The sequence below is a fragment of the Nematolebias whitei genome, chromosome 19, assembly GCF_014905685.2.
Source record: "Nematolebias whitei isolate Nwh7 chromosome 19, NemWhi1, whole genome shotgun sequence".
Taxonomy (NCBI): Eukaryota; Metazoa; Chordata; class Actinopteri; order Cyprinodontiformes; family Rivulidae; genus Nematolebias; species Nematolebias whitei.
This window is the reverse complement of record NC_056516.1, coordinates 38,017,447-38,045,422: the sequence shown is the minus strand read 5'-3', so window position 1 is coordinate 38,045,422 and position 27,976 is coordinate 38,017,447. Positions and strand designations below refer to the sequence as shown.

Here is a 27,976-nt window from a genome sequence, read left to right as displayed (position 1 = left end):
GGACCTCTTTGGAGCCTTGAATTGACTCATGGAGATCCTGCAGGTTTGAACATTACCCTCTCCTGCAGGCAGAGAAAGACGAACCAGCTCTCAAATTCCACTCCAGCACCTGCTCATCACAGAAATTGCTCTTCGTCCTCCAAATTTACAGCTTCAAAGCCCAAAGCAATCTTCCAAAGAGGCATTGTTTGTTTGTACTCAAAACTCGAGGAGAAAAGCTTGTAATTATGCTCTCACTCTCATCATCGGTTCCTGCTGCTGCCTGACTGAAGAGCAGAGGGAGAGAGGTGGGTTTTCTTCAAGGTTGGAGATTAAAGAAGGTGGAAGAGGAAGCGTAAACAGAGCTGGCGCTTGTCTAAACACCTCGCGTATAAATCAGGGCTTTGTTTGTCTGCGGTGACTGAACTGGAGCAACAGAATACTCTGGAGACGAGACCAGGAGCAGAACCAGAGGAACTTTTACTCATGGCCTCAGGAGTCCAGCTGCAGAGCGGACCCACCTCCACCCTGCTCCTCCTGCTCCTGCTCTCCATCTCGCTGTGGAGCCAGCAGGCCGAGGCCGTGGTCCACTCCAGCTTCCGGCGTCTCAGCGGCCGCGAGAAGAAGGAGATGCAGAAGGAGATCCTGAACCTCCTGGGCCTGCCGGGGCGACCCAGACCCCACCCACCGCTCCGGCCACCCTCCTCCGCACCGCTCTTCATGTTAGATCTGTACCACGCCATGTCGGCCGACGACGAGAACGAGATTGATGGCATCGGACCGGGCCCGGGGCGGTTCGGAGCGGCGGCGCAGGTCAGCTACGCGGCCCTGCCGACCCTCAGCACGCACACACCGCCGCTGGGGACTGTGGTCAGTGAGGCCGACACCGTGATGAGCTTCGTCAACCTGGGTGAGTTGTTAAAACCAAAACATTTTGTCAACACGAAAGAGGAAACACGGGGCAGGTATTTTCTCACTTTGAGCTTATACGGGCACTCTTTGTCGCATGCGCGCTGTTGGTGACGAGCGTCGTTAAAGCAGCAGCGCAGGTGTCGGAGTTATTTATTTATCAGCTCAGCAGCAGAGGTTCACGGTTCAAGCATGGCGCTCAAAACGACAAGGCAGTCGTATTTGTTCATAACTTTATTAGTACGTCTGACAGACACGAGCAAACAGTTTTCAGAACGCACCCTGACAAAATAAGAAAGTTCCTAGAACTTGTTCCAGCACGATCCAGTTCAAATTAAGCCCCGTGGCCCCGTTTTGATCTTCTGGAAGGAAGGACACCAACAACAGCACATTATGAACTCTTCAACTCTGTTCTTGTCATTTTTAAGAACATTTCTCCAGTTTTCTTGATTTTAAACATTTTCTTGGGATGTTTGTACCTTTTTCATAATGTTCACATTCATGACTTCCTTTCTCCAACTCTTCTGTTTCTTCAATGTTTTTTTTAGACACAACTGGGACTAGTTGAGCTAATAACTCATAAGGAATAACCTTTTGGTGTCAAAAACTTTATTTTTGTCTGTTAAACTGTCCAAGCTTTGGTGTTTGTCACAAATTCAACCAAAGAAATTTCAACAAATTGTGTTGACGCAGCTCTGGTTCATCCTTTGAGCTCAGGAGGATTTTGCCTGAATGATTCCTGTCAGACTTCAGTAGCTTAAAAAAATTAATGAAATATTATTTTGATTATTGTTTGGTTCGTTGATTGAATCAGAGTAAAAAAAAAAAAACAGCCAAATAAAAACAATTTTAAAGAGTAAAAGGCTGGTTTTCTAGAAGAAAAATATTTAAAAATGACGAGTAGTTAACATTTTAATGTCAGATTTGTTCAGAAAATTCTCTGTCATAATAATCCCTCCAACAAAATCCCAAATTATAATTTAGATGCTTCAAAATGAAGACGCTGTAAACAACCGGAGGTAAATCTGTTTTGTTTATGACAAACGACCTTCAGAGGTTGAATATTCGTCTCTGTGGTCTTTGTGTTTTTAAAGATTTTAAAAGCATAAAACATAAATGTAGTTTGATTAAAAATTTAAATTTGTGTAAAATTGTGAGTAGTCTTTATAATATATGACAGATAAACAATAATGTTGTGAATATTTGTTTGGAGCTAGCCGCCATCAGTTTCTTTGAGTCAGTCTGATGATGATGACCACATCTGTTTGTTTGGGACTTTATGCTAATTGCTTTGCTCATTATTGAGGCTACGTCTGTTTACAGGTCAGAACCACATTAGCGGGTCTCTGCAGAACCGGACCCTCCTGTCTGAGCTTGTTCTGGGTCGCAGCTTCATGCTATAATCAGATTTCTGACGGGTCGACCAACAAACCTGTTTGCGTTCTTAACGCTTTGGTTCTGGGAACTCTGAACTGACGACGTTGCACGCCGCTTCTCAAACTCTGAATGGGTTTTTGTGCGTTTCTGTGAAAGTCGCTGCCGTCTGGCCGATGCCTATCTTCTGCGAGCACGAAAGGTAAACATCCTCTTCCCAACGGCTTCCTTCCTCCCGCTTCTCCGGGTTTTGGATGGTGATTGGAGCTCAGTTCAGCGTGGGAATAATTCGTCTCTGCTCGGAGCTTTTAGCAACTCCCATCAATTAGATGTTTTTGAAGCTCTGCTCTGTTGCAGAGAACTTATCTCAACATCTCATCCTCCAAACCACAACGAGGTATCTGGTAAACAAAGGTGACTTTTAGCTGCTTCCATCAGATAATGAAGCTTCGAGCTCATCCTGAAACAGAAGAAGCAGTTGGTGGTGTGTGTTCCCTCGCATGTCATGGGACGAAACAGCTGGATGGAATTAAAGGCCCCACTGACACACAACGGTCCGAATCGAGATGAAAATACCTCTGTGGAGCAGAGGCTCTAAAAATACAGGGCAGGCCTGTAATTAGTGGTGTGTGTGCTGAGCAGCTGCTGCGGTTCAGCGCAGTAAGTGTCTCTAATTACTCTGCAGTGTGCGCGCGCAAATACGCCTTATCGGGGGTGTCGTCCTTATTTTTAACAAACGTCTCAGGTAGATTCTGTGCAGGAAGTCCATTTGTTGCTTGTTTTGTTCATCGGTTTGATTCATCAGAAGCAAAAAGCAGAACCTGACCTTGTTTCTGTTGCAATTAATATTAATGAAAATAAGTTTTTGCTCATCGTATGAGCTACCTCGGCTTTAGTAAACGAGTAACTCGGAGGTTGTGATGCACAGAAATGTTTGTTCCTGCAGTGGAGCAGGAGCGTGACCTTTATTTATACAGGTTAGTCGATATGAGAAGATGTAAGAAAATAAAAGCATGCAATTAGTTTTGCCTGCGACCTTTTATAAAAATATTTAAAAAACGTTTAAATCACTTGACTTTTGTGTTTCAGTATCAAGATCCTGAATGACAAATCTTACATCTGTGTTTAATATGTTTGTTTGTTTGGTGCAAAAAACAAAAGCGTGCTGATGTTTAAGACAACAAAAGGAATCCAGACTGATTTTAATTTACTCCTGCTCTGATGACACATTTTTCAATGTGTGCGTTTTGGTTCAGGATTGTTGTTTTGTTTGTTTACTTTAATAAAACGCAGATCCATACGTGTTAATAATCGTTTGGTGCAAACTGCCTTTAGTTTACATTAATAAGCTCAGAGTTGTTTGGGTCAAATAAACCAGATAAAATATAAAGAGTTTAACTTTTAAATGATCTGTAGATTCACGTAGAAATCACGGTGCTCTCTAAGGTCCAAGTCAACTTGTTGCAGCCTCCTGAGCCTGTTCGGGTCCGTCTGGACCAGGTCCAGTTGTGTGGGGTGTGCTGGTCAAAGCAGATGGGTGTAAAACTGTCAGGGCTGCACGTCGGTTTCCTCCAAACACTTCAGCTGAGTTGATCAGTTTACTTTTAAAACAAGACGCCGATTACTCTGCTGATGTTCAGTAAAACCTTTAAAGCTCTTTGGGTCTCACTAATTCTCTGCTCTTGTGGTTTTTCATCACCTTCACTGCTGCTGCTCTTCCTCACATCTGTTTTAATGATGTGCTGTCAGTTCTGGATTAAAGTTGTTTCACTGTTTATTTGCAAGTTTTAAAGGAATAACTTGTTTCAAACTCGTGAGTTCTAAATGAGTAACTCGACGGTTCTGATGCACAGAAATCTGTTTGTTTCTGCAGTGGAGCAGGAGCGTGACCTCCTCCAGCCTCGTCCCTACTGGAAGGAGTTCCGTTTTGACCTCACCCCCCTCCCTAAGGGTGAGACGGTGACGGCGGCCGAGTTTCGGATCTACAAGACCCTGACTGTGGGCCAGAGGGTGAACCGGACTCTGCACATCTCTGTGTACCAGATCAAACGGGAGAGCAGGAACAGGTAGCCTCAGACGCTTCTCAAATTCTCCTCAAGGCCTCAACCCAGCTTTCACTTCTGTTGGACAGGAAGTGGTCTCCTTCTTAGAAGCATACGCTGAATCGTACGTCACGTCACCGCCATATTGGATGTGGCAAAAGTGAAGCAATGGGAGAAGCAGCCCCATTCATTCAGAGCAGCTGCACTGAAAAATCTGTGAAAGACTATTTTTTCCCAAAGTTTATAACATACACACACTGAATATATATATAATATGCGTGTGTATATATATACACACACATAATATATGTATGTATATGTTCATCAATGTCATTAATCAAAATCAGTTAAATGTGAATGTTTATGTTCTTTATTCAGAAAATCCACACGTCACATTTCAGGATCTGGTTATTATAGACAGATTATTATATTTATTTAAATTTATCTCCAGAGTAAGCGTTACGTTAGTAGTTGTAAACGCTCAACCATATGTTGGTTTAGTGCTTACATTTAACCTAAACATTTAAGGAGTAAACATTTTTAATAATCACTTTAAAAGTGACGAATGTTGTCTTAGTTTTCCAAATGTATCGTGTGTGTGAATGACGAGGATTAACTTCAAACACTTTGTAGAACGGTGTTTCATCAGGTTCTGTCCATTTCCTTATATTTGTTGACCGGCTGATCTGCCACATCCAATATGGCGGCTGCTCTGACGCACCGCTGCAGCGGGTCAGCCCGCTCAACGAGACGTCTTATTTCTGTTTATGGTCTCCTTCATACCTCTGGATGTAAATATTAGATAAAATTGAGTTTTAATCAAGTAAAATAATTCAGATGTACTTAGGGCTCAGGTATTTGTAACTCTTCTAGTTACTGGTAGAAACTGCTCCACAGATATTTATCTTGTTTGTTTTACTGAATAAATGTCCGTTAAGCACCATAATCCTCTCATTAGTTTAAATGTTATGCGTTTGCCTTCAGAGAGGCGGAGCTGGTTCTGCTGGACATGCAGTCGGTTCCTGCAGGTCAGGAGGGCTGGCTGGCCTTCGACGTCACCTCGGCCTCCAACCACTGGCTGCTCCACCCCCGCAGCAACCTGGGCATCCGTCTCTACGTGGAGACCGAGGAAGGTGAGGGTTCTGCTGGAACCACCGGGACCGTGGCACGAAATCCGGTTTCTGACGAGTCCCGTTTTCTCTCAGACCGCTCTCTGTCAGCAGCCTGGATCGGCCTGGTGGGCCGCAGGGGTCCTCGCTCCAAACAGCCCTTCATGGTGACCTTCTTCAGGGAGAACCAGGTTCCCTGTCGACCTCCACGGGCCATCAAGCCGCACCCCAGGAGGAAGAAACACAAATATGACCTCCCGGTCCCCATCATCCAGAGTAACGCTCTCATTCCTCACAAACGGCGTCTTTTAAAAACTTTAGAGCTTCCACAAATCTTTAAAAACACAACCAAAGAGTGGAAACATTTCTTTAGACGTGTGGACTTCAGGTCTGATGGAACTGATTTATAGACGTTTAATTAGACCGTCGTCAAACCTGTTCCCACTTGAAAGGTTCTGATTGTTTAATTAGAGAAGGTTCTAGACCTTGTGATTTATTTTAATAAAACTCTTAAAACATAAAGTTAATTTAATGTGACGTTTATGATCAAACCATGACTTGAATCTGTTCTTGTGTTCAGATCGTGGTCCTGTCAACAAAGGAGAACCCTGTAAAAAACATGAACTCTACGTCAGCTTCAGTGATCTGGGATGGAAGGTCTTTATTTATTTATTTATTTATAAGGAGTGCTGTGTGTTGTCATCGTCGTATGTTCTTGTACGACGGTGAAGTTGGTCTCTGCGTTTAACCCATCGCACCTGAGATGCACCCAGGTGGAGCAGTGGGCAGCCATGTAGGCGCCCGGGAGCAATTGGGGATTGGGCGTGTTGCTCAGAGACACCACGACGTGTGGGAATGACTGTGGATTGAACCGGCTGCCCTGCCTCTACCCCCCCATGAATTATTTACAGTAGACTTGTGCAAACAGGCTAAAACTTGGCATTGGCTGATAATTATCCTAAAACTTTTTAAATCCTGCCTTTGTTTAGATAATCAGAGTTTCCTCCTACATCTTATTATTTTAAAGAAAACTCAAATCCTTCTTTTATTATTATTATTAATGAACTGTCTTCTTCCACTCGTGTTCTGTTCAGGACTGGGTTCTGGCTCCTACCGGGTACTCGGCGTATTACTGTCACGGAGAGTGTATTTATCCTCTGGGCTCCTGCATGAACGCCACCAACCACGCCCTCATCCAGCTGGTGGTCAGTACCAACCAGAAACCACTCGAGATCGTGTGAAATTACTTTTAATGTTCCTCCTGTGCTGAAAGCTTTGAGTAATGATCAGTGTTGGATATTTATTTAACTAAATTAACTTTACATCAACATGAAGCGTTAATTTTTATTTAAAAAATGGGAGCGCTGCAGAAACGGTCCCCAACTCGATCCGGTTTAACAGTAACGATGTTTTCAGAGTGAAATCTTCCTGATCAGATTAAAACAACTGCTTTGGTTCTGGCAGGTCCACCTCCTGAAGCCGGACGAGGTCCCGTCGGCCTGCTGCGCCCCCACCAAGCTCAGCTCCATCTCCGTGCTCTTCTACGACGACAACAACAACGTGATCCTGAAGAAGCATCGCAACATGGTGGTGAAGACCTGCGGCTGCTTGTGAGAGGAAGGTGAAGAACTTTGGAACGAGAACTTCAACTTATTGTAAACCTCAGTATTTCTAGTTCTTTGCACCGTCGTCTTTATAGTATTTTTAAACTTTGATAGTTTATAGATGTCAATTAAATTATTGAATATAAATTTATTTATAAGACAATTTTTTTGTATAATCAGCAAAAAGTGTTTAAAACTAAACGGCAGATAAATTTAGGACTCGTTTCACACGGAGCTCAGTTTTATGATTTATTTACTGATGGAAGCCTCGGTGGCAGATTTATGTTCTCAAATCAAAATTTGTTGCGTTAAGTGTAAAAACATTTAAAATAGAATATTTATTTTTGTACTGAAGCTACAAACGCTGATAATTAAAATATTTTAACCACTAAAGTGTTATATTAAATCTTAGATTGTGTTTAAGTCGTGCGTCTTAAAAGAAAACAGTCAAACTGAAATCTGCTCTTGGATTAATAAATATTCTTTTACTAAAAGTTAAATATAAATACATCTTAACAATGCATAAAGTCAAACTAAGTGTTTTGTTGGGTAATAATTTAAAGTCAGGTGGACTTCAAAGGTACAGTCCACTCATGATCATCTATGTAAACATAAATATCTTACCTGCTGTAGATGGTTCCAAGTCCTGATGAGCTAATCCAGTTTTCAGTTCGCTGGTGATTTCCCATTCCTCGTTACTTTATCAGAAATATTAAATTCTTACCAAACACGCACACCGGACGTAGATATAGATCTAGATCATAGACGTTTGCCAACATCTGTTATGTTAGCTACTGTTTAGCTAATGTTAGCCAACACCGTCGGCATTGGTTCTGCCTGAACACTCATTCTACAGATCGTGACTTTTTTTTTTTTACTTGTTTTAACGTTTGTAGAAACGAACAAATTCGGGTTAAATAAATTGCTTTATTGAAAATGTTTAAAAAAGGACAGGGAAAGCTAAATTAGTTTTTGTGATGCGTTTCTTGAAACTGTTGCGAGGTGCATGAGGCAGCTGGAAAGGTTCAGTGGATTTTAACATTTTAATTAGTTGTATTTTTAGTAGAGACAACCTTTTAGAAAACTTCTATCTGTACACAACAAAAACAAAAATAATCTAAAGAGGCTGCTGGTGTTGGTCCACATCCTTCTGGTACCGTGAAGCGTTTCTCCGTGGCCACCTCGTTCCTGCAACAGAACAAACAAATGTTTGTTGGTCCAGGACTCTTCTGGTCCAGCAGACTGACAGAGTTCCTCTTCGTGTGTTTCATGATGTAATAAAGTGGATCATAATCTGAGCTGGTTGTTTCTGGTTCTTTTGAAACGATGTCATGAATCAGATTGTTGCGTCATTTTAACAGAAACAGGAAACTAGTTTGTGCACGTTCGACTGTGGGTTTTTCTGTAAATGGTTTAAACCAAATGAGAACTTGAAGAATAAAATATTTAAATGCAAAAGATCAAAGTGAGGACTCACCCAGGTTTCAGTGGCCGGGGTCCTTCAGGCCTGGACGTCAGCCAGCTCAGGAGGCATGGGGGACTTGGGATGTTTGCTCTCAAAGTGCTGCTTGAAGGTTTTTGGGTCGGGCATCTGTGTCTGAAAGAACCAAACGTAAATCGTGTTAAACCAGCAGGTTCTGATGGGATGACCTCCGGTTCCGCCGCCACAGCTCGTACTGACCCGGCAGACGGGGCACGTGTGGACGAGGGCGACCTTGGCTGCAGTTTTCTGGTCGGCGCCCTGACCCTTCTTCTTGTCCGCCGCCTTCTTGGCGTTCTTCTGCTGGGACTGGATCTTCTGCTGCCCGCGAGCCATGGCCCTCCGCTTTGACCTGCGGGACAAACGAGACGACGTGACGTTCAGAACCGGGTCACCACCCGAGTCCAGACTGACACGCTACAAAACGGTCTCGTAGGTTTTTCTCCTGGGTCTCAGTCTCATCGCTCGAGTCCTTAACGAGTTTGAAAAGTGTCCAAAGGCAGCGGCTCAAAGATTAGTGGGAGGAGCTTCACGTACTCTCTGGACGCTCCGTTCTGATCATTTCATCAGACTCCAGGGGAACAGCTCGTGAAGCGACACGCAGAAGACGACGTGACGTCAGCACGCCGTGTATGTGGACCAGTTCTGAAGTTCAGGACCGGCTGGTTCAGTGTTTACGTTTGATCCAGTCTCTAAGAACTGCACGGACTGAAAGTAGAAACAAACTAACATGACCCGATCCAACACCAGCATCAGTACCATCTGCTGGTGCAGATTCTAACATCCAAGAAAAAAAAAAAAACCAGAATCAACTGGACTGGTTCTGAAGAGTTCTGATATTTAAACTGCGTGACGTCACCATCGATGTTTAGATCCATCCACATCCTCGCTGACGTGAAGTCGGATGAACTGAAACCTGAACGTTCAGACTTTGAAAAACACCAGATATCTGGTCCGGTACCACATGTGAACAAGAACTGGGTCAGATTTGGGTCTCTTGCCTGCAGTGCGACTGTAACCTCCGTTAAATCAACAATAACTGATTCAAATGAGCAGCAGAGAAAACTGAATGTTTGTTCTCAGAATAAAACAGTTTCTGACTCCTTCCTGTTAAAGCATCAAAACAACAAATAAAACATTTTGTGACGAAGTTCTAGAAACGATCCAGAAGTGGAAAAGAGGATGTCGGTCAGGTAACCTGATGAGATGCAAAGATGAATTCTGAAATAAGGATCATCTTCAAAAAACTGAACATCATTTTATCGACTAAACGTTCAGCTCAACAGAATTTTGGTTCAAGTGGAAACCGACTAAACTGCAGAGCAGAATATTAGTTTAAAACAAAGTATCTTCAAGTTCATGTTTCCAACGGAAAACGATTCTACTTCTGAGAATAAAAAATATAAATGTTTAAAAGGTAGAGCAAGAATATGTTCACCCCAGTATTTTATTTCTTTGTCCAATTTATCGTTTGTAAAGTCACAATAAATGTTATAAAAATTAGTTAAATTAAAACAATCTGTTTTTAAAATGTTTACTCAAACTGAAAACCACTTCTAAAGTATAAAAAACAAGTTTATATATTATTTATCTCTAGCATCTATCATCAGACAAGCCCCTTCACTGTCCAGTTTTAAAACTCTTAAAAACACATTTTTACTTCCTGGCTTTTAGCACACACTGAATTTGATCTGCACTGTTTTTATTACTTTTATTGATCTTAATGTTTTAACAACTGTTTTTATGTGTTTAAATGTTCTTGATTTTATATTTACAGCACTTTGTGGCAGCTGTGGTTGTTTTAAAGGGCTTTATAAATAAAGTATTATTATTATTATTATAGCTAAGCAGTTATGATTTAAATTACATATTCAGCTTTTAAACTATTTACATCTTATTTCAGAAAAACACCCTTTTTATTATTTTAATCAACATTTACCTGATCAAACCACATCAGAACATTAATTCAGTTCACTACAGAAATAAACTGATTTCAGTAAACCTCAATAAATTAAATGTTTTTACACTAAAGTTAGACATCCAGCAATTATCTACAAAAATTACACGAAACTAAAGCGAATTACAGAAAAAAAGAACCAAGATTTAAATTTAAAATTAGTTAAACATGTAGTTGCAGAAAAATAAAGTAGAAAGATTAAAGGAGTCTATTTAGACAGAAACAGGTGAATACATTCAAATAAGCATTCCTATAAAATGTTTGTTGTTGTCCACAACAGCTGCTGTGAACTTAACTATTAAAAGTGGTTTTAAAGATTTAATTTACAATAAATTAACTCAAATTTATTGATAATCTGAAAGTTTTAAATAAAACCTGCAGTCAACAAAATGGCCAAACTGTTGGGTCAGAAAATACAAAAGTTTTATTTTAGTCTTTGCAAGTTTGTACTAATTACTGCAGACTTGCAAAGACTTTAGTTGGAAGATAATTGTAGTAAATAAAATGTCAGCAGTTAAAACTTGGCATTTAATTCATATTCACGTTCATTTTAATTAACATTTTAGTAAACTATACTTGTTCAGGTTTTTATTATTTTACTATAGCGCCATGGGTTAATAAAACTGTGTTCTTGCTACGCTAATGCTAACGACATTAGCTCGGAGGAGCTAACGTTTCAAACCGTTAGCAAGCGAAGCAACAAATTTACAATTTTCGGGTAAACATTCGTTCACAGATCAGTTTCACACCAAACCGAAGTGAGTTCCAGTCGTTAAACTCAGAAATATTTCGATTTAAGAACGCTTACCTTCGAGAATCGACGCTGTCGCCGCTCCTTTTTCACGTTTTTATTTTTTGAGAACCGGAAGAAAAAAATTGCAGACGTCAAAACTCAGACCTTTTTTTTTTTCCCGTACAAATGCGCATGCTCGGAGTCGGAATTTTGCAATGCATTGTGGTCTAAATATGTTCATGCCCACTACCTGTTCTCTCATTATTTATTTGCGTATATTCGTCATTATCACTGACTGTCCTCTTTCTCCGACAATAATAATAATAAAAAAAATTAGACACGTATCTTAAGTTTGATGTTTTATCTGTGCGTTTATTCCTCTACCAGCTCCCGGAAGTAGCTGCACGTACGCATGCGCATTGGTCTCCTTAAAAGGGTCAATCCAAAAGCTGTAGCGCCCTCCCACTGGACAGAGGCGGAACTACAACCTCTGCAGCAGAACTGCCGTTTAACTTTCTTTTTATTGTTTTGGTTGGCTTGGTTTTGTTGGTTAAAAAGTATTTTCTTGTTTAATTTTAAAACCCTTTTTTATAGGTCACTTTAGAGTAAACTTTGAGCTTAATGAAGTATAAAAATAAAATGTGTTAGTCTACAGAAACCTAGTTTACTTGTCTGGTTATTTTTGTACTTTCAACACTAAGTGTCTAAAAGCCTCTGCAGAATATTTCAAACCTTAACTTTAACTTAAAACCCCCAAGTTTTAAAATATGAAGACAGAAGCTTGAATCACAGTTTCACCACTTTATTACAGTAAATGAGTCGATATACACACAGAACAGAGACGGACAGGTTTGTGTTCTTTCTCTCTCCTTCCCTTCCGTCCCTCCATCAGCACGACTTGACAAAACAGAAAAGTTCAGATTCAGACAGAAAAACTCCGGTACACTCCGGTAAATAAAGCCTCATATTCATAAAGTGAAATTTCAGAGAACGCCATAATCATCTTCATACCGCACAAACATGGGCACCAGAGACCCCCGAGACCCAAAAAGGAAGAAGCACCCGCTTCTTAGAAAAAGTAATGGATGGATACCACCACACATCTACTGAAAATAAAGTGTTATTAGCAGCAATTTGTTTAACATTTTTAATTATTTTAAAGCCAGCTGGAGTCTCTGAATTCAGTCAGAAAACAGCAAAAAATCTAACTTTTCTCAGAACGTCTCACCAACCAACATCTATGAGTGAAATAAATCACGTGAAACTTCATGTTTGTGGGTTCAAATTCACAAAATCTAAACGTTTGATTATTCCTGACAGCAAATTTTAAGCAACATCGGTACAAAAGTTAAAAGGCATGAATGTATAAAAATGATAATCTGCTTTTTATTTGTATTCTTCACCAAAGACAGTTGAGGCCGCTGTAAATTATTCGGGGACGAAAGATGAAAATAAGAAATAAAAGAACCTGCTTTAAGAGGTCCGGTGAGCTGCGGCTGACCGGCCTGAAACGGACCTGGGGCTGAAAATATGAAACACCCGCAGCTTTAAAAACAGCCACGATGAAGCAGCTTCTACCGAACGAGTTTGTTCAGTTTTGAAATGAACCACATCTAATCTGAGTGAACCACATCTAATCTGAGGACATAAAAAGATGCACATTTTTAATTTAAAAACCAGACAGGGCTGAAGAACAGCAGCAGGACGAGGATGAAGAGGTTTATTTCTGTAGAAAAACACGTGACTTGATTTACCGCTTTAAATAAAAAGAGACATTTTGTCTGTAAGACGTGGGTCCTGAACTACATTCAGTCATTTCCAGGTTGAAAGAGTCGAACTCTGACCTCGAAGTGGAAGACGACGTTTTAAAAAGACAAAACTGAACCGGAGAGTTTTCACAGTTTTCACAACGAGAACGAGAGAGAGAGAGAAATACCCACAAACATAAAGAGTGGTTGTCGTTTTCTTCTTTTTGTGCAGTATTTACATTTTAAATTGTGATAAAAAGAAACGTATTTACAAAAATGCACAACTAAGACCGCTTGCGTTGACAGAATGAGGGAGGTATAAACAACTTTGTAATAAAAGGAAATAAAAATCGGTGATATTTACAGAAACGGCTTGAGAAGGTTAAAAAAGGAGGTGAACGCTTTGACGGCCTCCCTGCAGGGCTTCACACTTTTTCATGGCTACAGGAAGTCTGACAGCTCTGAGCGTGAAGCGAGGCGCCCGCGGAGACGCTCCAACGACTGGACAGGAAGTGGGTGGAAGTGACCTCGTCAAACTGGGAGGGTCCCAAGTAGGAAGCTGGAAGTGAAAACACTTGTTTCTTTAATGTGTGAATTAAAAAAGGAGTGGGAGGAGTTAATCTACAAACCTTCAACCTGCTGCTCCTAAAGTCAGACACGAACTCGTAGAAAAACATTCTCTGGGCTTTTTGTGTCCGATTTACTTCAAACTACGTTAAATGAAGTCAGAGACGAATCCACACGAGCGGCTGGCTTAAAGGGATTATCCTGCCTCCAAACACGAGCTGAACTTCATGTTTTATCCTCTCGGACGCCTTTAAAAGTCGTAACACTGATTTAACACTAAAACTTCATATACGCCAAGACAAATAAATAAACACAAACTCCTCGTTTTGTTAAGTTTCTGCTTATTTCAAACAGTTTGAGTTTTTTTTTACTAATATCTGAAAAAAGAGACATAAAAACATGTTTTCTATAGTTACATCTAATCTGACAATATTGTTCTATAATTAAAATAGTTTCGAGACTAAACTAAAGCCAGCCGGAACACAAAAAGATAAAATTATGAAAAATTAGTTTGGATTTCTAAAAAGGCATCAAGTGATTAAAACTCGGAGCACAAACTAAACGAACGATTAAAATACTGTAAAAGATTTTTTCTTTGGAGCCGGGAGTCAGAACTTCTGCCTGAACGTGACGTCCCCTTTCCTCTGACGCTCTGTCGGCCATTTTGATTTCCAGAGGTTTTACTGTCTAATAAAGTTAGCAGCAGCGTTCGCCAGGGGTCAGAGGTCAGATATTGTTTCGGTGTAAACAGGAAGTGAGTGACGGGTTCAGGAACCGTCTAAAATCAGACTAATGTTTTTTCATGAACAGATTTCTCCTAAATAATTTTAAACATTTATAAATTAAATTCTTGAACATTATTCTGTTTAAAAATTTTAACGCTTTTGACCCAAACTTTCAGATTTTGTTTCTTTCCTCTGATGATTTTTGAGCAGCTTTAGAACCTAAATGTCATTCGTTCAGTTTAAAGTTTGATTTATTTATTTGCACGTCTGCAGATGATGCTTACGGGTTTTTACGTGTTTAGTGAAGAACGGTCTCATTTTTCATCATCACTGAACTCAAACGATGATCAAACAGAACGATGAACGAACAAACTGGACTTTTGATTTTTAAAACTCTCGTATTTGGACCCGTGACCCCCGGGGTGAACTTGTCTGATCAAAGTGTCCAAAACGAATTCACTTTTTACAAAATGGCCGACAGTTTTTGAGTTCTGACACGATCTTTCTGGTCTGGCTGGGAAATCATCCAGATTATTTTATTAAACCTAAAATCCTCAATACAAGCCCAGAAACAACTTTTTATTTAAAACACCTAAATGCTTGTCGGGGGGGGGGGGGGGGGGGGAGGCGCAGCGACAGATCTGTGGGACGTTTGTCAGAAGAACGTTTCGTCCCTCGGCCCCCGCAGGAGGAGACAGCCGACTGCGGGGGCCGAGGGACGAAACGTTTCCATCAACGTCAGTAAAAACGAGTTCCAGCGGAGGAACGTCGGAGTTTATTGAAGGAAAAGCCTCGATTCTGGTCGAGCAGCTCGTCTCTTAAAAACACGGAAGAGTACAAAAACAAAAACATCTGAAGTGCAAACAAGAAAAGTCTAGAGACCAAACGTTGCGTTGCCAGATGATTATTTCAGGTAAATAAATAAACACAAACTGATGATTAAAAATAAAGTTTTACTTCGGAGGACCAGCCCCGACGTTCCGACCATCTCTTCCTGTTTTGGTCCCGGCAGCCAAAGAACCGACGGTTGTTTTGTTTTTACTCTACAGAAACAGATGCTTGAAGGACAGCTCTGTGTGTGTGTGTGTGTGTGCGTGTGCGTAGCTTGCAGATCTTCAGATGCTGTTCAGGGATCCAGAAACTGAACTGTGTTGAGACGAGTCTGAGACGGAACCATCTGAGGAACAAAAACACAGACGAGCGTTAAACGTGAAACATTTGGAGCTTTTCTCATTTAAAAGTTTAATTTCTGCGGCTGCCACCTGGTGGCAGGACGCAGCCGTTACAGTTGTTGACTGATGAACTAAAGACCAGAATCTCACTGACCCGGGACCAGATGGAGACCAGTTTTTGAACAGCACTCTTGGTTACCGGTCCAAGAGGCTTTGGGCGTCCCGGGTGTGAACCCCCTGAGGTTCAGGTGGTACCTCGGAGAGGTTGCCAGGGGCTCTCCAAAGTGTCTCGAAGTGAGACCCCCGTGGACACTTCAGCCTTTTAGCTTGAATTTTTATATTTCAATTCATAAACGCGTCGGTAACCCCAGAGGGAAGTTAAATGTTGCTGTCGCTCATCCTCCTGGTTCCATTCAGGAGCTGTTCAGATGCTGATGCTGTGGGCAGGAAGGAGCTCTTGGAGCGTCCGTCTTACAGCAGATCTGGAGACGCCTCTGACTGAAGACTGTTGTTGTGGGACAGTCTGATGAAGTCTGATGACGTCGTCCCTGCTAAAGTGGACCCCAGTACAAGAAGTCTTAAACACGGGGGCGGCTGCCGAGCCAAGGTCGTCTTTAAAAGAACGTGCGCAGCCAGGAACACGGATTTAGAAGACGTGCGCGCTAAAATAAACCGTGACTTTCAAAATCTGGGCACTCAAAGATGCGACAGCACAGCTCGCTGGTCTCAAACAGACTCCAGCTGATGGTTCGCTTGTTTTTTAGCTACTTTCTTCCCTCCAGTCTCCAACAGCCGCAGCCGAGTGAGAAAGCAGCTTTAGCTCGTCAGAGCGAGACGACTCGAGGACGGTTTGAACGAAACTGTGACTGAAGACAACAGAAGTGTGAGCTGTGGTCAAACCGAGACCCAATTAAAAAATCTCAGAAGCCGTTGACAGAATGCTGCACAACATTTGAAGTAACTTCCAACAACTCGTGTCTCCAACCAGCCGAGGACAGAGACTCAGAACATGCAGTTCACGTCGTCTTCATAAAAAAATACTCATTTCTAGGATGTTGGTGGTAAAGTGATGATTTTTGAATTTTAAATACATTTTTCCAGACAGCACATGGAGCAGGAGCGCAGAGCGAGAGTAATAAACGTGAACGTTGTTCTCACCGTGGACGGAGACGACCGTGTGCGAGCGAGCGTGGGGGGGGATGAGGATCGAGTTCAGCTGAGGCTGGATGGAGAGTTCTGCAGGACAAACAAAAACTAAACTAAATAATCACAGACACAACCCTGAACACGTGGCTGCAGCTGGAACAATCCGGTGATGTGTGCGGTGCTGATCTTGGACCCGGTTCTGTTTGGGCCTACCTGTGGTGCTGAAGTTGAAGAGCATCGGCAGCTCCCGGCCGCTCGGCAGCCGCGCGTTCGGCTGGCGCAGCTCGTCGAACAAGTTGTGCGCGCAGGCCTCTAAGGGCGAGAGGCGCGAGGCGGGCGTGTACTCCAGCAGCCGCGAGCAGAGAGCGATGGCCTCCGGGGGGGTCCGAGGTTTGAACACCTGGAGGGCACGAAGAGTTCGGGTCAGACGGGTCCGACCCAAAAGGTTCCCACCAAAACAACCGTAAAAAGAAAAGTTCCTTCTGTTTGTGTCTAAAGCTGCTGATCCAAACATTCAACCAACAGTTCAGATGCTTTGAAGGGGGTTGTGAGCAGTTACTATCTTACCTGCTGCAGATAGCTCTTGAACAACCTGTCTGACGGGACTGAGGAGCTAACGGCTAGTCTGAACTGAAAACAACTCCAACATTGTAATGATAATTAAAAAAACTTCTACTTTGCGTTACATTTCCTCACATTTATCCAAATAAAACTATATTAACATCTGCAAACCCAAAGATCATCAGCAGCTGGCTGTAGCACTTCCTGCTGGATTCCCACAGCTTTTAAAACCAGAGTCAAAGTTTATATTTAGAGTTTGAGTGATCCACTTTGGTCTTTGCTCCCTCAGACTTGGCGTTAACTCGCCTTGAATTAAACTACGTTTCACCAAACTGAAGTCAAAGAGATATCTACAACAGGTAAGATATTAATTACTTACAACTCCACTTTAAACAACTGAACGATCACCGTAAGTGTAAAACTAAAAATAAATAAATAATTAAATTACATTTAATCAAATAAAATGCTAGTAGCCGGCAGGCGCCTAGTATCTATAAGAACTCTTGTTTTCTTTACAAAACAGGATTAATTACACTGTAGTAAAAATTACAATATACAAATATTAAACAACGTTTAGGAAGATTTCACCTCAGAACAAGTTTTACAAAACAAACCGTATTTCCAAGCCCAGAGTTAACTGAATAAAAATTAACTGCAGTTTTTTTAAACAGAAAGAAGTTTAAGTCAGAATACTCAGATTACTCACGTTTTGATTAAAGTCTCAAACGATACATAAAAATACAAACATTAAGTCGTTTGTTTATTTTGATTTTGGTGGGTTTAAATTTTTGACCACGAGAACTTTACATCATTTTACCAGATTTATATACGGTTCTTAGATTTATAGTTTTTTGTATCCTTGATAATAAAAAAACCTTTTCTCAAACACAGAAAAGAGTTTGAGTCACAAACTCTGAAACTTTTTGATGTTAATTATTTTAGATAAAGAAAAAAGTTTTTATTAATTCTGTTTATTTTCTTAATTATTGAAGTTAAAATAAAAAGACTTTTGTTTTTGTCCCGTCATAATTACTTAACAACGTTTAGTGATTTTCATCCTCGGGTGTTTCTTCACCTTCGTCCATGGATGAGCTTTGATCTGTGGGAACTTGAACTCTGTGTAGTTCGGGTTCATCTCTCGGATTTGTTCCCTCGTCGGCGTTCCCAGTACCTGGAAACAAATTAAACTTAGTTAAACGAACGTTAATGTCGCTGCGCAGGAGCCGTAAGTTCCCAGACTCACTTTGATGATCTCGACCAACTGGTCGACGCCGCTGTCTCCGGGGAAAATGGGCTGACCGAGCAGCAGCTCCGCCAGAACGCAGCCCGCCGACCAGATGTCGATGTTGGCCGTGTAGTCCGTGGCCCCGAATATGAGCTCGGGGGCGCGATAATACCGTGAGCAGATGTACGACACGTTGGGCTCGCCGCGGACCAGCTGCTTGGCGCTGAAGGAGACGCAGGAAGTCACAAGAAAATGGCGCCGATCAGAGAACAACATGGAAAAATCAACCAAGTCACGGTGATAAACGTGAAAGCTGATCTTAACGCGTGAATTAATATCTGGACTTTTTGAAGGTTCTCGCCCAGTTTTAGATGAAAACACCTCCTCGACGTCGACAACGTTTGTTAACGGAAAAGAGTTAAAAAGTTTAACGCCCGTTCGCTCCGATGGACGAATTTAAAGGAAACTCAAACCGACCCAACGTCTAGAACTGATCGTGTTTGGAGTCAGCTCCATTCAAGATGGCCGCCACAGAGGCTCAACCTGGGCGAACGGAAAAACGCCTCGGCCAGTTTGACAGACGGGGTGGTGGTAGCTGAGAGTCCTCTCCAACATGTACTCTGATCACATCGGTCTCTGAAACACTGACGATCCGCAGTCGCTCAAAGAATGTCGGTTTTATCACGTAACTTCACGACAAGGCGATAAACAATAAATCAATTAATCACACGATGAATGAAAATTATTAACCTCATTGTCATTTATCGACTTTATTGTTTCTTCGTGTCTCTCTCGTTCTACCGAAGACACTGGATGACAAAAAGCTCAACTCTGGTGCTCCTCACCAACTCCTCCCTTTCTCTTTTCTCTTTAAAATCTGTTTAAACGATCAAAATTCACGTTTTTGGATCGTTAAAAGCAGCTAAGCTGAGAAGCTACGAGCTAACAGGCCGACCTCGGGGGGGAAAACCTCCGTCTTGTCGAAGCTCCAACATTCACGGTTGAAACTCGTGCCTTCGTGTAAAAAGTTGTTTTTCTCTGCAAAAAGAAGCTGAGAACTTGTTTAATGATTTTTGATTAAAATCTTTGTGTGAAAAATGCTAAAGAGCTCAAACCACACCAAGCGCCCACCATTTTGAAAACCGGAGACAGCTCATGTCATGTCGAGGGGCCTCCCTCCCATTTTTCTTAAACACGCTGCTCGCTCCCTCACTATCCATCCTTCGGCTCAAACAGTCTTATACTGCCATCTGGTGGTCTAAAAAAGGTACCACACTCAAAACAAATTAAACATTTCTTCTTAAATTTGACGATAATTACTAATTACCATCAAATTTAAAACGATATTATCGTATATTGCAATATTTTCTGAGACAATTAATCGCCCAGCAAAATTTGTTACCGGGACAGACATCAAGAGATCTTCAGGACAAGACTCCGCTGCTACACCTCCAGGATGAGAGGCGCTCGTTTAAAGACTAAAACTGTCACGTTGTGGACAGAGAACGCTGATGATTTGAGGGGGGGGGGGGGGGGTGAAGTTCGGGGCCGAGATGGTGCAGGGGCAGGACAGCCGACTCGGGACCCAAAGGACCCGGGTTCGATCCCCAGTTATTGAACATCTCGTGGTGTCTCTGAGCAGGACACCTTATCCCCAGTTGCTCCCTGGGCGCCAACATAGCTACTCGCTGCTCCACCTGGTGGGGGCTGGGTTAAATGTAGAGAACCAATCTCACTATTGTATGGGAACATACAATGATGACCACATATCACATTATTATTAAAATATTTAAATCCAATGAGAAACCCTTAAACGGAGCCGGAGGTCGTCTCAGGCTCAGTTTACACATGAACAATCTGTGGACGAGCCAACGGTGACACGGTGGTGCTGCGTTCGCAGTTTGCTGTAGTTTCCAGTGTCGAGCATGAAAACAGTTGCATCCAAAATGGTGAAAACGCCGCGGTTTAGGCCGAGGATGTCGAGTCCCTCCAACACCATGAAAACGTCTGAGCAGCACAAACAGCACTCTGCCATTTTTACTGTTCGCAAAAAAAAACCAACTATTGTGGTGCACGCTCGATTTCACACCGCTGATGTTCCGAAACCCTCCGCTCGAACGCCTGGATTCTGAGACAAAGCTCGGCCGAGGCCTCGTGTCGAGAACAAAGTTACTATGAAAACAAAATGATGCTACTTTCATTACGCAGCTACGCCAATGAAAGACAATTTCTCGACTGCAAACGTCAAATTAAACGACCTTCAAAGCCTCCATGTCAGAAAATTAAACGACCTTCAAAACCTCCATTTCAGAAAATTAAACGACCTTCAAAGCCTCCATGTCAGAGACAACGAGCGCAGTCGTTCTGTGCACGAACGGCTGAAACTCGTCAGAAAAGCTGCGGTTTTACTTAAAAAGTGCGACGTGTAAACTGGGCCCGAGAAACTCCCCGAACAGGAAGCAGAATTCATTCGTTCATTCAACCTTTATTTATACACATGTCTTGAACTTCGAGTAGTTTCTTTATTTCTCATGTCCTGGACAAGCTGCGTTATTTCATCACCTGTCCTGTGTCAAAGGTGAATAAATATTTTAAAATAGATAGCATGCTAACTAGCGACCGTTTATTACACAACACTCTCAAAAGAAGCAAAGTTAAAAACAAAACAAACGTACGGACGCAGAACGTTACACTCTCAGAAAGCAGTTTAAAACTTTTTGTTGAAGGGGGCGTGGCCGTTAGAAACAGGAAGTGACGCGCCGTGGCTCACCTGCCGAAGTCGCACAGCTTCAGGACGGCGGTTTCTGGGTCGACCAGCAGGTTCTGGGGCTTGATGTCTCTGTGGCAGACGCCCTGGGAATGGATGTACGCCAGGCTGCGAAACAGCTGGTACATGTACACCTGAGGAGGTGCAAACGCACGAGGAATGAAACGATGCCCTTCGACGACTCGGAAACGTCTCGGCAAAGACAGAGTTACCTTCACATAAATAATAGGAATGATGCTCTTGGCCTTGTTAAAATGCCTGGCAACCCTGTAGACCGTCTCGGGGACAAAGTCCAGGACCAGGTTGAGGTACACCTCGTCTTTCTGCTCGGGACAGAAAACAACAGGAAGCTGAGATTCACGTTCACTGATTCCAGACGAGCTCGTTTGCATCGCGTCGTTCTCAGTAAGTTTCTACATTAGAAGCGTCTATTTTTACTAATCCAAGAAACGAGCTGCTTCCTCCTTTTAGCGCATTTCTGAAAGCTGCGATGCGTGATCTCACACCTACACGAGCACATCGCTTCTTCAAGTAAGAACCAAACTGTGAAGTAAGGGTGTGAAATTCTGAGAAGCTAAATACTTTTTCTGTCCAGGTTTTTTTAAACAAATGCAGAAAACCTCATTTAATTTATTTTAACCTGCTTTCTTTAAGGCATGAAAACGTTTTATTTGATCACCTTCTCGCCACTGGAGTAGAAGAAATAACGCAGTCGAACAATGTTGCAGTGGTCCAGCTTCCTCATGATCTGTAGTTCCCGGTTCTGTAAAACCAGGAAGACACAAGTCCGGCTTCAGCAGCAAAAACTAGGACAAAAATACATTAAAGGATGAAAAGACTGACATGATATTTACTGCTATCAGCCGCACCTTAAACCTCTTATCCTGCAGAACCTTCTTAATGGCCACCATCTCCGAGGTGTCGATGAGCCGGGCCTGGTACACGACACCAAACGACCCGTTGCCGATGACCTGCGGGGTTTGACGCCAAAACAAACCAGTCAAATATGAAGCGTTCCCAGTTTGAAGCCAGGCGGCTTCGTTAAAGAAACAGATTCAGCTCTTTGGATGCAGATTTTACTTTAAACTAATCTGAAAAGTGACACGTTGTTGTGTTTTTATCCCTTAAAATTGTTTGCAGCGTTTGTCGGCGTTACACGATGTACCGCCAACAAACGCTGCATCGAGTATAATTTTATTATTTTTATTTTAAATCTGCGCTGCGAGAGACGACATTAGGATATGATCCAGACCCAGTACTTATAAAATGAAGTACAACACATTTCTAGTATTTACTCCATCGTCTTCCGCTCGTCTGTGGTCGGGCTGCAGAGGCCACAGGTCCAGGAGAGAAACTGAGCCCCCCCCAGAGGCACCAACCAGCTCCACCTGGTGGACCCCAAACTGTTCCCAGACCAGAGAGGATCAGGTGAACCTCCTCAACGGACTCCTTTTGAAGCGAAGGAGCAGCCACTCTACTCTGAGCTCCCCCTGGATGGAGCTCCTCACCCCGTCTCTTAAGGTTGAGCCCCCACCCCTACAAAGGAAGCTCACTTCAGTCATCTGTATCCAGATCTGGTTCTTTCAGTCATGATCCAAACCTCATGCTCACAGGTGAGGGTCGGAACATCGACGGACCAGTAAACCCAGAGCTTTGCTTTTCGACGCAACTCTTCTTCTTCACTGTGACTGACCAAAGCAACACCCTCATTATTAGGGTTGGGCATCGTTTGAACGGTTCCGATTCTTTTTAGAGGCGGGGTTTAAAAAAAAAAAAGTCACATGTTACCGAGGCCCTGATTCGTTGCTCCATCTCCCGTTCCATCCTCCAGGAACAAGAGGTCTGGATACCTGAACTCTACCTGAGGTGAGAATACTCTAGTACTAGACAGTAATACCAGTACTTCCCTCAGACAGTTCAGGTATCTGGACCTCTTGTTAGGTAAGGAGGCAAGTATTACTATGTAGTAATGAAGTATCTAGTATTTACTTTAGATTTAAATTTTTAAGTATAATTTAGAACACCTCCAAATGATGAATGTGCAGCATATCGTTATGTAACTCCGTGTTATTTTATAAACCTGACTACAACAAAATTAGTTCATATTTGTCCACAGTTTGGTTAAAATGTTTAAAAAGAGCGTGACCTGCCACAATAATTAAATATTCAGTCTTCTTAATCTGCTGCTTATACTTTGCAGATTAACGTCTTATTTACCGTCCTGACGTTGGACACGTGTACTTCTCATGTGCACAGGTGATTGCTCACCTTGATGTCAGTGTAGGACACTTCCTGTGGGCGGTCCGGTCCCTGACCGGGCGTGGCTACGACCGTGGTCACCTTCCCACCGTCTCCTACAAAACAAACAGGAAAAGACCAAAGATTCAGAAAACACGCAGACTGTGCTCCAACTCAACGAGTTTCAAAAGTGTTTTAAAAAATGTACATTAAGAAAAAAAACATTTAAGTCAAACGTCTTCCGCAACACCCGTCCCGAACCATTTCGACTCTGTTCGTTTGAATGTTCAGGTTAAAAATAAACCTGCGAGTGGTTTTCAACTTGACAAAAGCCTCCGAGGAAAGAGGGAAAGCTTCTTCAAGAACGACTAATTGAACTGGGAAAGGCCCAGAAAGAGGCCGCCCGTCGTCCGAGGAGCTGCTGCCCGTTGAAAAGCAAAAACTAAACCGATAATCAACTTTACTGCTGGGTTATTTCTGAAAACTGATCATCTCAACGTCGTCTTGTCCACCGTGCTGATAACAAGCCAATAAATTGTGTGTACATGTTTTTTACTTTTACAGTTTAGTTGATTTTTCAGGCCAATTAAACACAGAAGCAACAATTACCTGTGACTTGTTAAAAACATTAAATTGTGTAATTAGTCACAATTTTTAACTTGGAATCAAATTAAGTCGTATGTTAGCATACATACATTCACTGTGAATAAATTAGGGCAGTCCTGCAAACGACAGGACTTTTATTTTGTAACGTAGACGTGTCTAAATTATGTAAAATTTGATCACAGTTTATTCTTTATTGGGTCTCTAATCGGTCAGTTTGGATTTAAGAACCTTCCAAAAGCAAACGTCTCACTTGGATGTGACTGCTCGAGACTCGTTTGTGTCAAAACAAACAAACAAACAAACAAACAACTCCATCTTTCTGGATCCACAAAAACACTGAGATACATTTTCTTTTGAACTAAGTGACTCAAACGACGACAGAGACCCCTCGAACGGTTCAAGACATTTTGAAGACTCTTCCACCGAAGCTGTTCGCCAACAAGTTGCAGCTCGGTGGGACCTGACCCCGAAGCCCGAACGTCGCCGGACCGGGACCGTCCAGGACCGGGACCGTCCAGGACCAGCTGGAGACACTAAAATACAATAAGGTGCAAATTCTCACTTGGAATCAGGCTGAATCGGTACCGCTTTGTATATGGAAATAAATTGTGACATTGACCGTTCCTTGAACTGAGATTTTAAGAAATTCTGTTGCAATTTAATCACAAAGTGTTTTTTTTTTTTTTTAAGAATAAAAAAGGAGCCTATCCAATTAAAAAATGACTTAAAATTGTTTTGGACAAGGATCTCGGCAGCGTCTCACAGAAAAGACGAGCACAATTCAACATGTGCTTCCTGTTTATTAGAAGTTTATTTCAAAAGTGACTTTCCATTTGTTAATGTGAACTTCTCCCCCTCTGCGTGTCAACGGGGACAGTGACGATGTTTTCGTCCAGATCCTGGACCTGGTCCACCGGCGGTGAATAATGGAACCGCTGCTCGGACGGTGCGGCAGCCGGCTGAGTAATTATACAACAATGTTGTATAATTTTCTGATTTATGGCCGTCAGACCCATTTCCTTTCTGCTGGGAGACAAAATCCTGACATTTAACTGAAGCGAGGAGCTAATAATTTACAGGCCTGATTCGTTCTCAGCTCGTGGTTTCATCGGAACAAAGGCCGACACGTCTGAAAAAGGAAAAGCACGATGGAGTGAATTTATCATATCAGCTACTTTAAACCTGCTTTTTACAAATGCTGGATCTGTGATTTTCCCAATTTTACAACGAAAATGATGAGAAAAGGACGAAGTTTGAGCCTTTTTGGTTGAACCTTCCAACACTGAGATCTCAAATAATATTTTAACGCTTAAATTATACGTTGAGGTTGACCCTCAGCTACTAACACACCAAACTTTAGCTCATTAGCTGTAAAACTGAGTTGTAACCATGTTAGTGTCACTTAGCTGTGGCAGCCATCTTGAACGAGGTCGACTACAGAAGCCAACAGCTGTAAACGCACATCCAGCGTTGAGCTTCATTAAAATCCTTCCACTCTTGTAGATTTTGCTAACACAGTCGCCTTAATGTTTAACATTGCCATGATTAAGACATTTTTCACTAATAAGTGCACTTTGAAACAAGAGATTGAAGTTCTTCACTTTTTTTAAATCAACAAATTATCTTCCGGATCCAGAGTTGACAGTGTAATAATTTAAAATATGTAAGATCGTGTGGCATGGAAACTATTTCAGAGTTTAAAATTGAGGGGAAACCCCCAGCAATCAGTCAAAAGAGACGATATTTAGATTTGAAGGGCCTCCAGCGGTGTTTGCAGAAGATGAGACACCAGAGCTTTGAACTGGAGATGACCTCCCATCAGGGGTCCAATATCAGGAGACACACCAGTGCCTGTAGTGGAAAATAAGGCAGCATGGATGAACACCTGACACCAGAGTGATGGAGGGGGGACCCTGCTTCTGCTTCTGGAGGAGAAACACTGTGGTACCCACGAGTTTCTCCCAGCATCACTTCCATCCCTCCTGCTGCCGAGCCTTCGTCCCACAGGTGACCTTGGTGGACCGGCTTCGTCTCTCCCTGACCCAACCTCCAGACGAGCCAGACCAGACCCACAAAAAGCCCCTGGACCAGCTGGGTCCGAGTGATCCGAGTGAGCCTCCAACAGCCCGTTTTTCTGCCCAGTCACAGTCACTGACCCCCCAGCCTCGTTAACGCTTAAAAATCAAGTGTTCAGCCAGTGGTTGCGATCCTGGGCAGGGGGTTGGTTTCACACCAGATTCCATCCTTCAGTCGGAGTGAAACCAGAACAAAACGAGATGCTGACGAGGGGCTGGTTCGTTAGCATCCAGCCCGAAACGTCGACTCTTCACCCGGGTGAAACGCATGAAACCGTCCGGTCATTTAAGACGAAAACAGGTCAGTGAATTAACAATACAAACAGGTTTTGAGTTAAAAAGTAGTCGCGACTGATAAATAATAAAAGAAACTTACTGGCAAGCTTGAGGTTGGAGCATCCTGACGAGCTACTGCCGGAGGCCTGCGCGACCCCGGACTTTCCTGTGCTGCTCCCCACGGCAGCGGCTGATCCGGCGGGCGCTGCGACGGCTCCTGGAACACCTGGCGGCTCAGCAAACGAGCTGGTCCTGGGCCGCCCGCTGCCGCTCATATCTCTGAGCAGAGGTCAGGGTTATACGTTCCCTCTCCTACCGTTTTTTCGCTAAGCGACTAATAATTATGAATATCCGGCGAGGAGTAATTTCGGAGAGTTACGCGGTTAATCAGCGCTGACGCCGCCGTCGCCGGCTGCCTGTCTGGGCTCTTCAAGCTGTTGCTAGACACCTAGAAACAGGGCGGTCGCAAGGCCGCCTGGGAAATGTAGTTTGAAGATGCTGTTGCCTAGATTAGCTGCTCTGGCGTGTACTAATCAAAACAACTACAACTTTGAACTAATTAGGAGGCGCGAGTTAAAATAACACCAGCCACTGTTCATAAATATAGAAAGTATATAAAATATTACAGTTAATATTCAACACTTATTCTACTTTTTGAGGGTCAAGCTGCACATTTACTCACCTTTTTGGTGCATAATATAAAAAAAACTTACTATGCAGCAAAAAGATTATGCTTAATGCTGCATAATAGTTTTTTTTTTAGCTTCAAATCCTACTTTTGCAGTTTGTTTTAGGTACAATATTGTTATTTTTTGCGTTTGATTAAATTTCTCTCTTGCCTTTGAAAACGCAACAAATGAAAGTACGTGTCAAGGCCTTCTGTGGGATTCAGGTGTGCTGGCAGTTTCATCATATACATCATATACATATCATCATATCATCATATACATTTCATCATATACATCATATACATATAATATCATCATATACATCATATACATATCATCATATCATCATATACATCATATACATTTCATCATATCATCATATACATTTCATCATATACATCATATACATATAATATCATCATATACATCATATACATATCATATACATTTCATCATATACATATACATCATATACATTATATACATATCATATACATTTCATCATATCAGGCTGTTTGACCTTCCAGCCAACATGAGCTCAATCTGAACACTGATGTGGCAGATGAAGGCCGGGTGGAGATGCACACACTGTTCCAGGGATTTAGGGGATTTATAATTATTAAGTATACATTTGTTTAAAGGTTTCTGCATCAGCTCATCTTTCAGTTGTTGCTATTTCACTCTGGTTATTTGTCTTTATGTCTTTTACGATCCAACTACCGGTACTTACAGCATGATTTGTGTTTTGTTTATTTTTAGCTTTTCATTTATCCACACGTCGTTTGTTCCGTTGACGCCTATGGCTTTCAGTTTTTATAGCTTTTTGTAATTTAAATTTTTTTAAACTTTATTCACAATTTCTTGCCCAGAGAAATAAAAAGAGAATTAAAACATTGTTTTTTTTTTTTATTGTTTCAGCAAACTGTTTCTATTTATGTCTGCATGTGCAGCTTTTATTTTTTTAGCTACTAATCTGCTCCTTTTAGCTAGTATTGTACTACTTTTAGCTTTTGAT

The 27,976-nt window shown here is 42.2% G+C and overlaps 3 protein-coding genes across 4 annotated transcripts; 1 reads left to right on the top strand and 2 right to left on the bottom strand.

Moving 5' to 3' along the window:
• Positions 1-465: 465 nt before the first annotated feature.
• bmp8a (bone morphogenetic protein 8a) lies at positions 466-7,112 on the top strand. Its single transcript, XM_037693058.1, has 7 exons — positions 466-889; positions 4,136-4,328; positions 5,289-5,437; positions 5,510-5,689; positions 5,994-6,070; positions 6,508-6,618; positions 6,878-7,112. Exons 1-7 carry the CDS (start codon positions 466-468, stop codon positions 7,025-7,027), a joined length of 1,284 nt encoding a protein of 427 aa, XP_037548986.1. The 3' UTR covers positions 7,028-7,112.
• Positions 7,113-7,901: 789 nt separating this feature from the next.
• Positions 7,902-11,345, bottom strand: zgc:91910 (Zinc finger protein 706-like). 2 transcript variants are annotated; one of them, XM_037693499.1, is made up of 4 exons: positions 11,263-11,345; positions 8,699-8,849; positions 8,495-8,614; positions 7,902-8,205 (listed from the first exon to the last, which is right to left on the bottom strand). In XM_037693499.1, the coding sequence occupies exons 2-3, from the start codon at positions 8,831-8,833 to the stop codon at positions 8,519-8,521; spliced, it is 231 nt and encodes a 76-aa protein (XP_037549427.1). In that variant the 5' UTR covers positions 8,834-8,849; positions 11,263-11,345; the 3' UTR covers positions 7,902-8,205; positions 8,495-8,518. The 2 variants fall into 2 exon arrangements, with proteins under 2 accessions (XP_037549427.1, XP_037549428.1); XM_037693500.1 differs by lacking the exon at positions 7,902-8,205 and adding an exon at positions 8,393-8,419.
• Positions 11,346-15,122: 3,777 nt separating this feature from the next.
• Positions 15,123-26,715, bottom strand: LOC119425942 (glycogen synthase kinase-3 beta). The gene is made up of 11 exons (XM_037693498.1): positions 26,394-26,715; positions 23,367-23,452; positions 21,968-22,069; positions 21,778-21,861; positions 21,311-21,421; positions 21,102-21,232; positions 18,350-18,554; positions 18,182-18,277; positions 16,759-16,945; positions 16,558-16,635; positions 15,123-15,404 (listed from the first exon to the last, which is right to left on the bottom strand). The coding sequence occupies exons 1-11, from the start codon at positions 26,566-26,568 to the stop codon at positions 15,343-15,345; spliced, it is 1,317 nt and encodes a 438-aa protein (XP_037549426.1). The 5' UTR covers positions 26,569-26,715; the 3' UTR covers positions 15,123-15,342.
• Between the last annotated feature and the right edge of the window lie 1,261 nt (positions 26,716-27,976).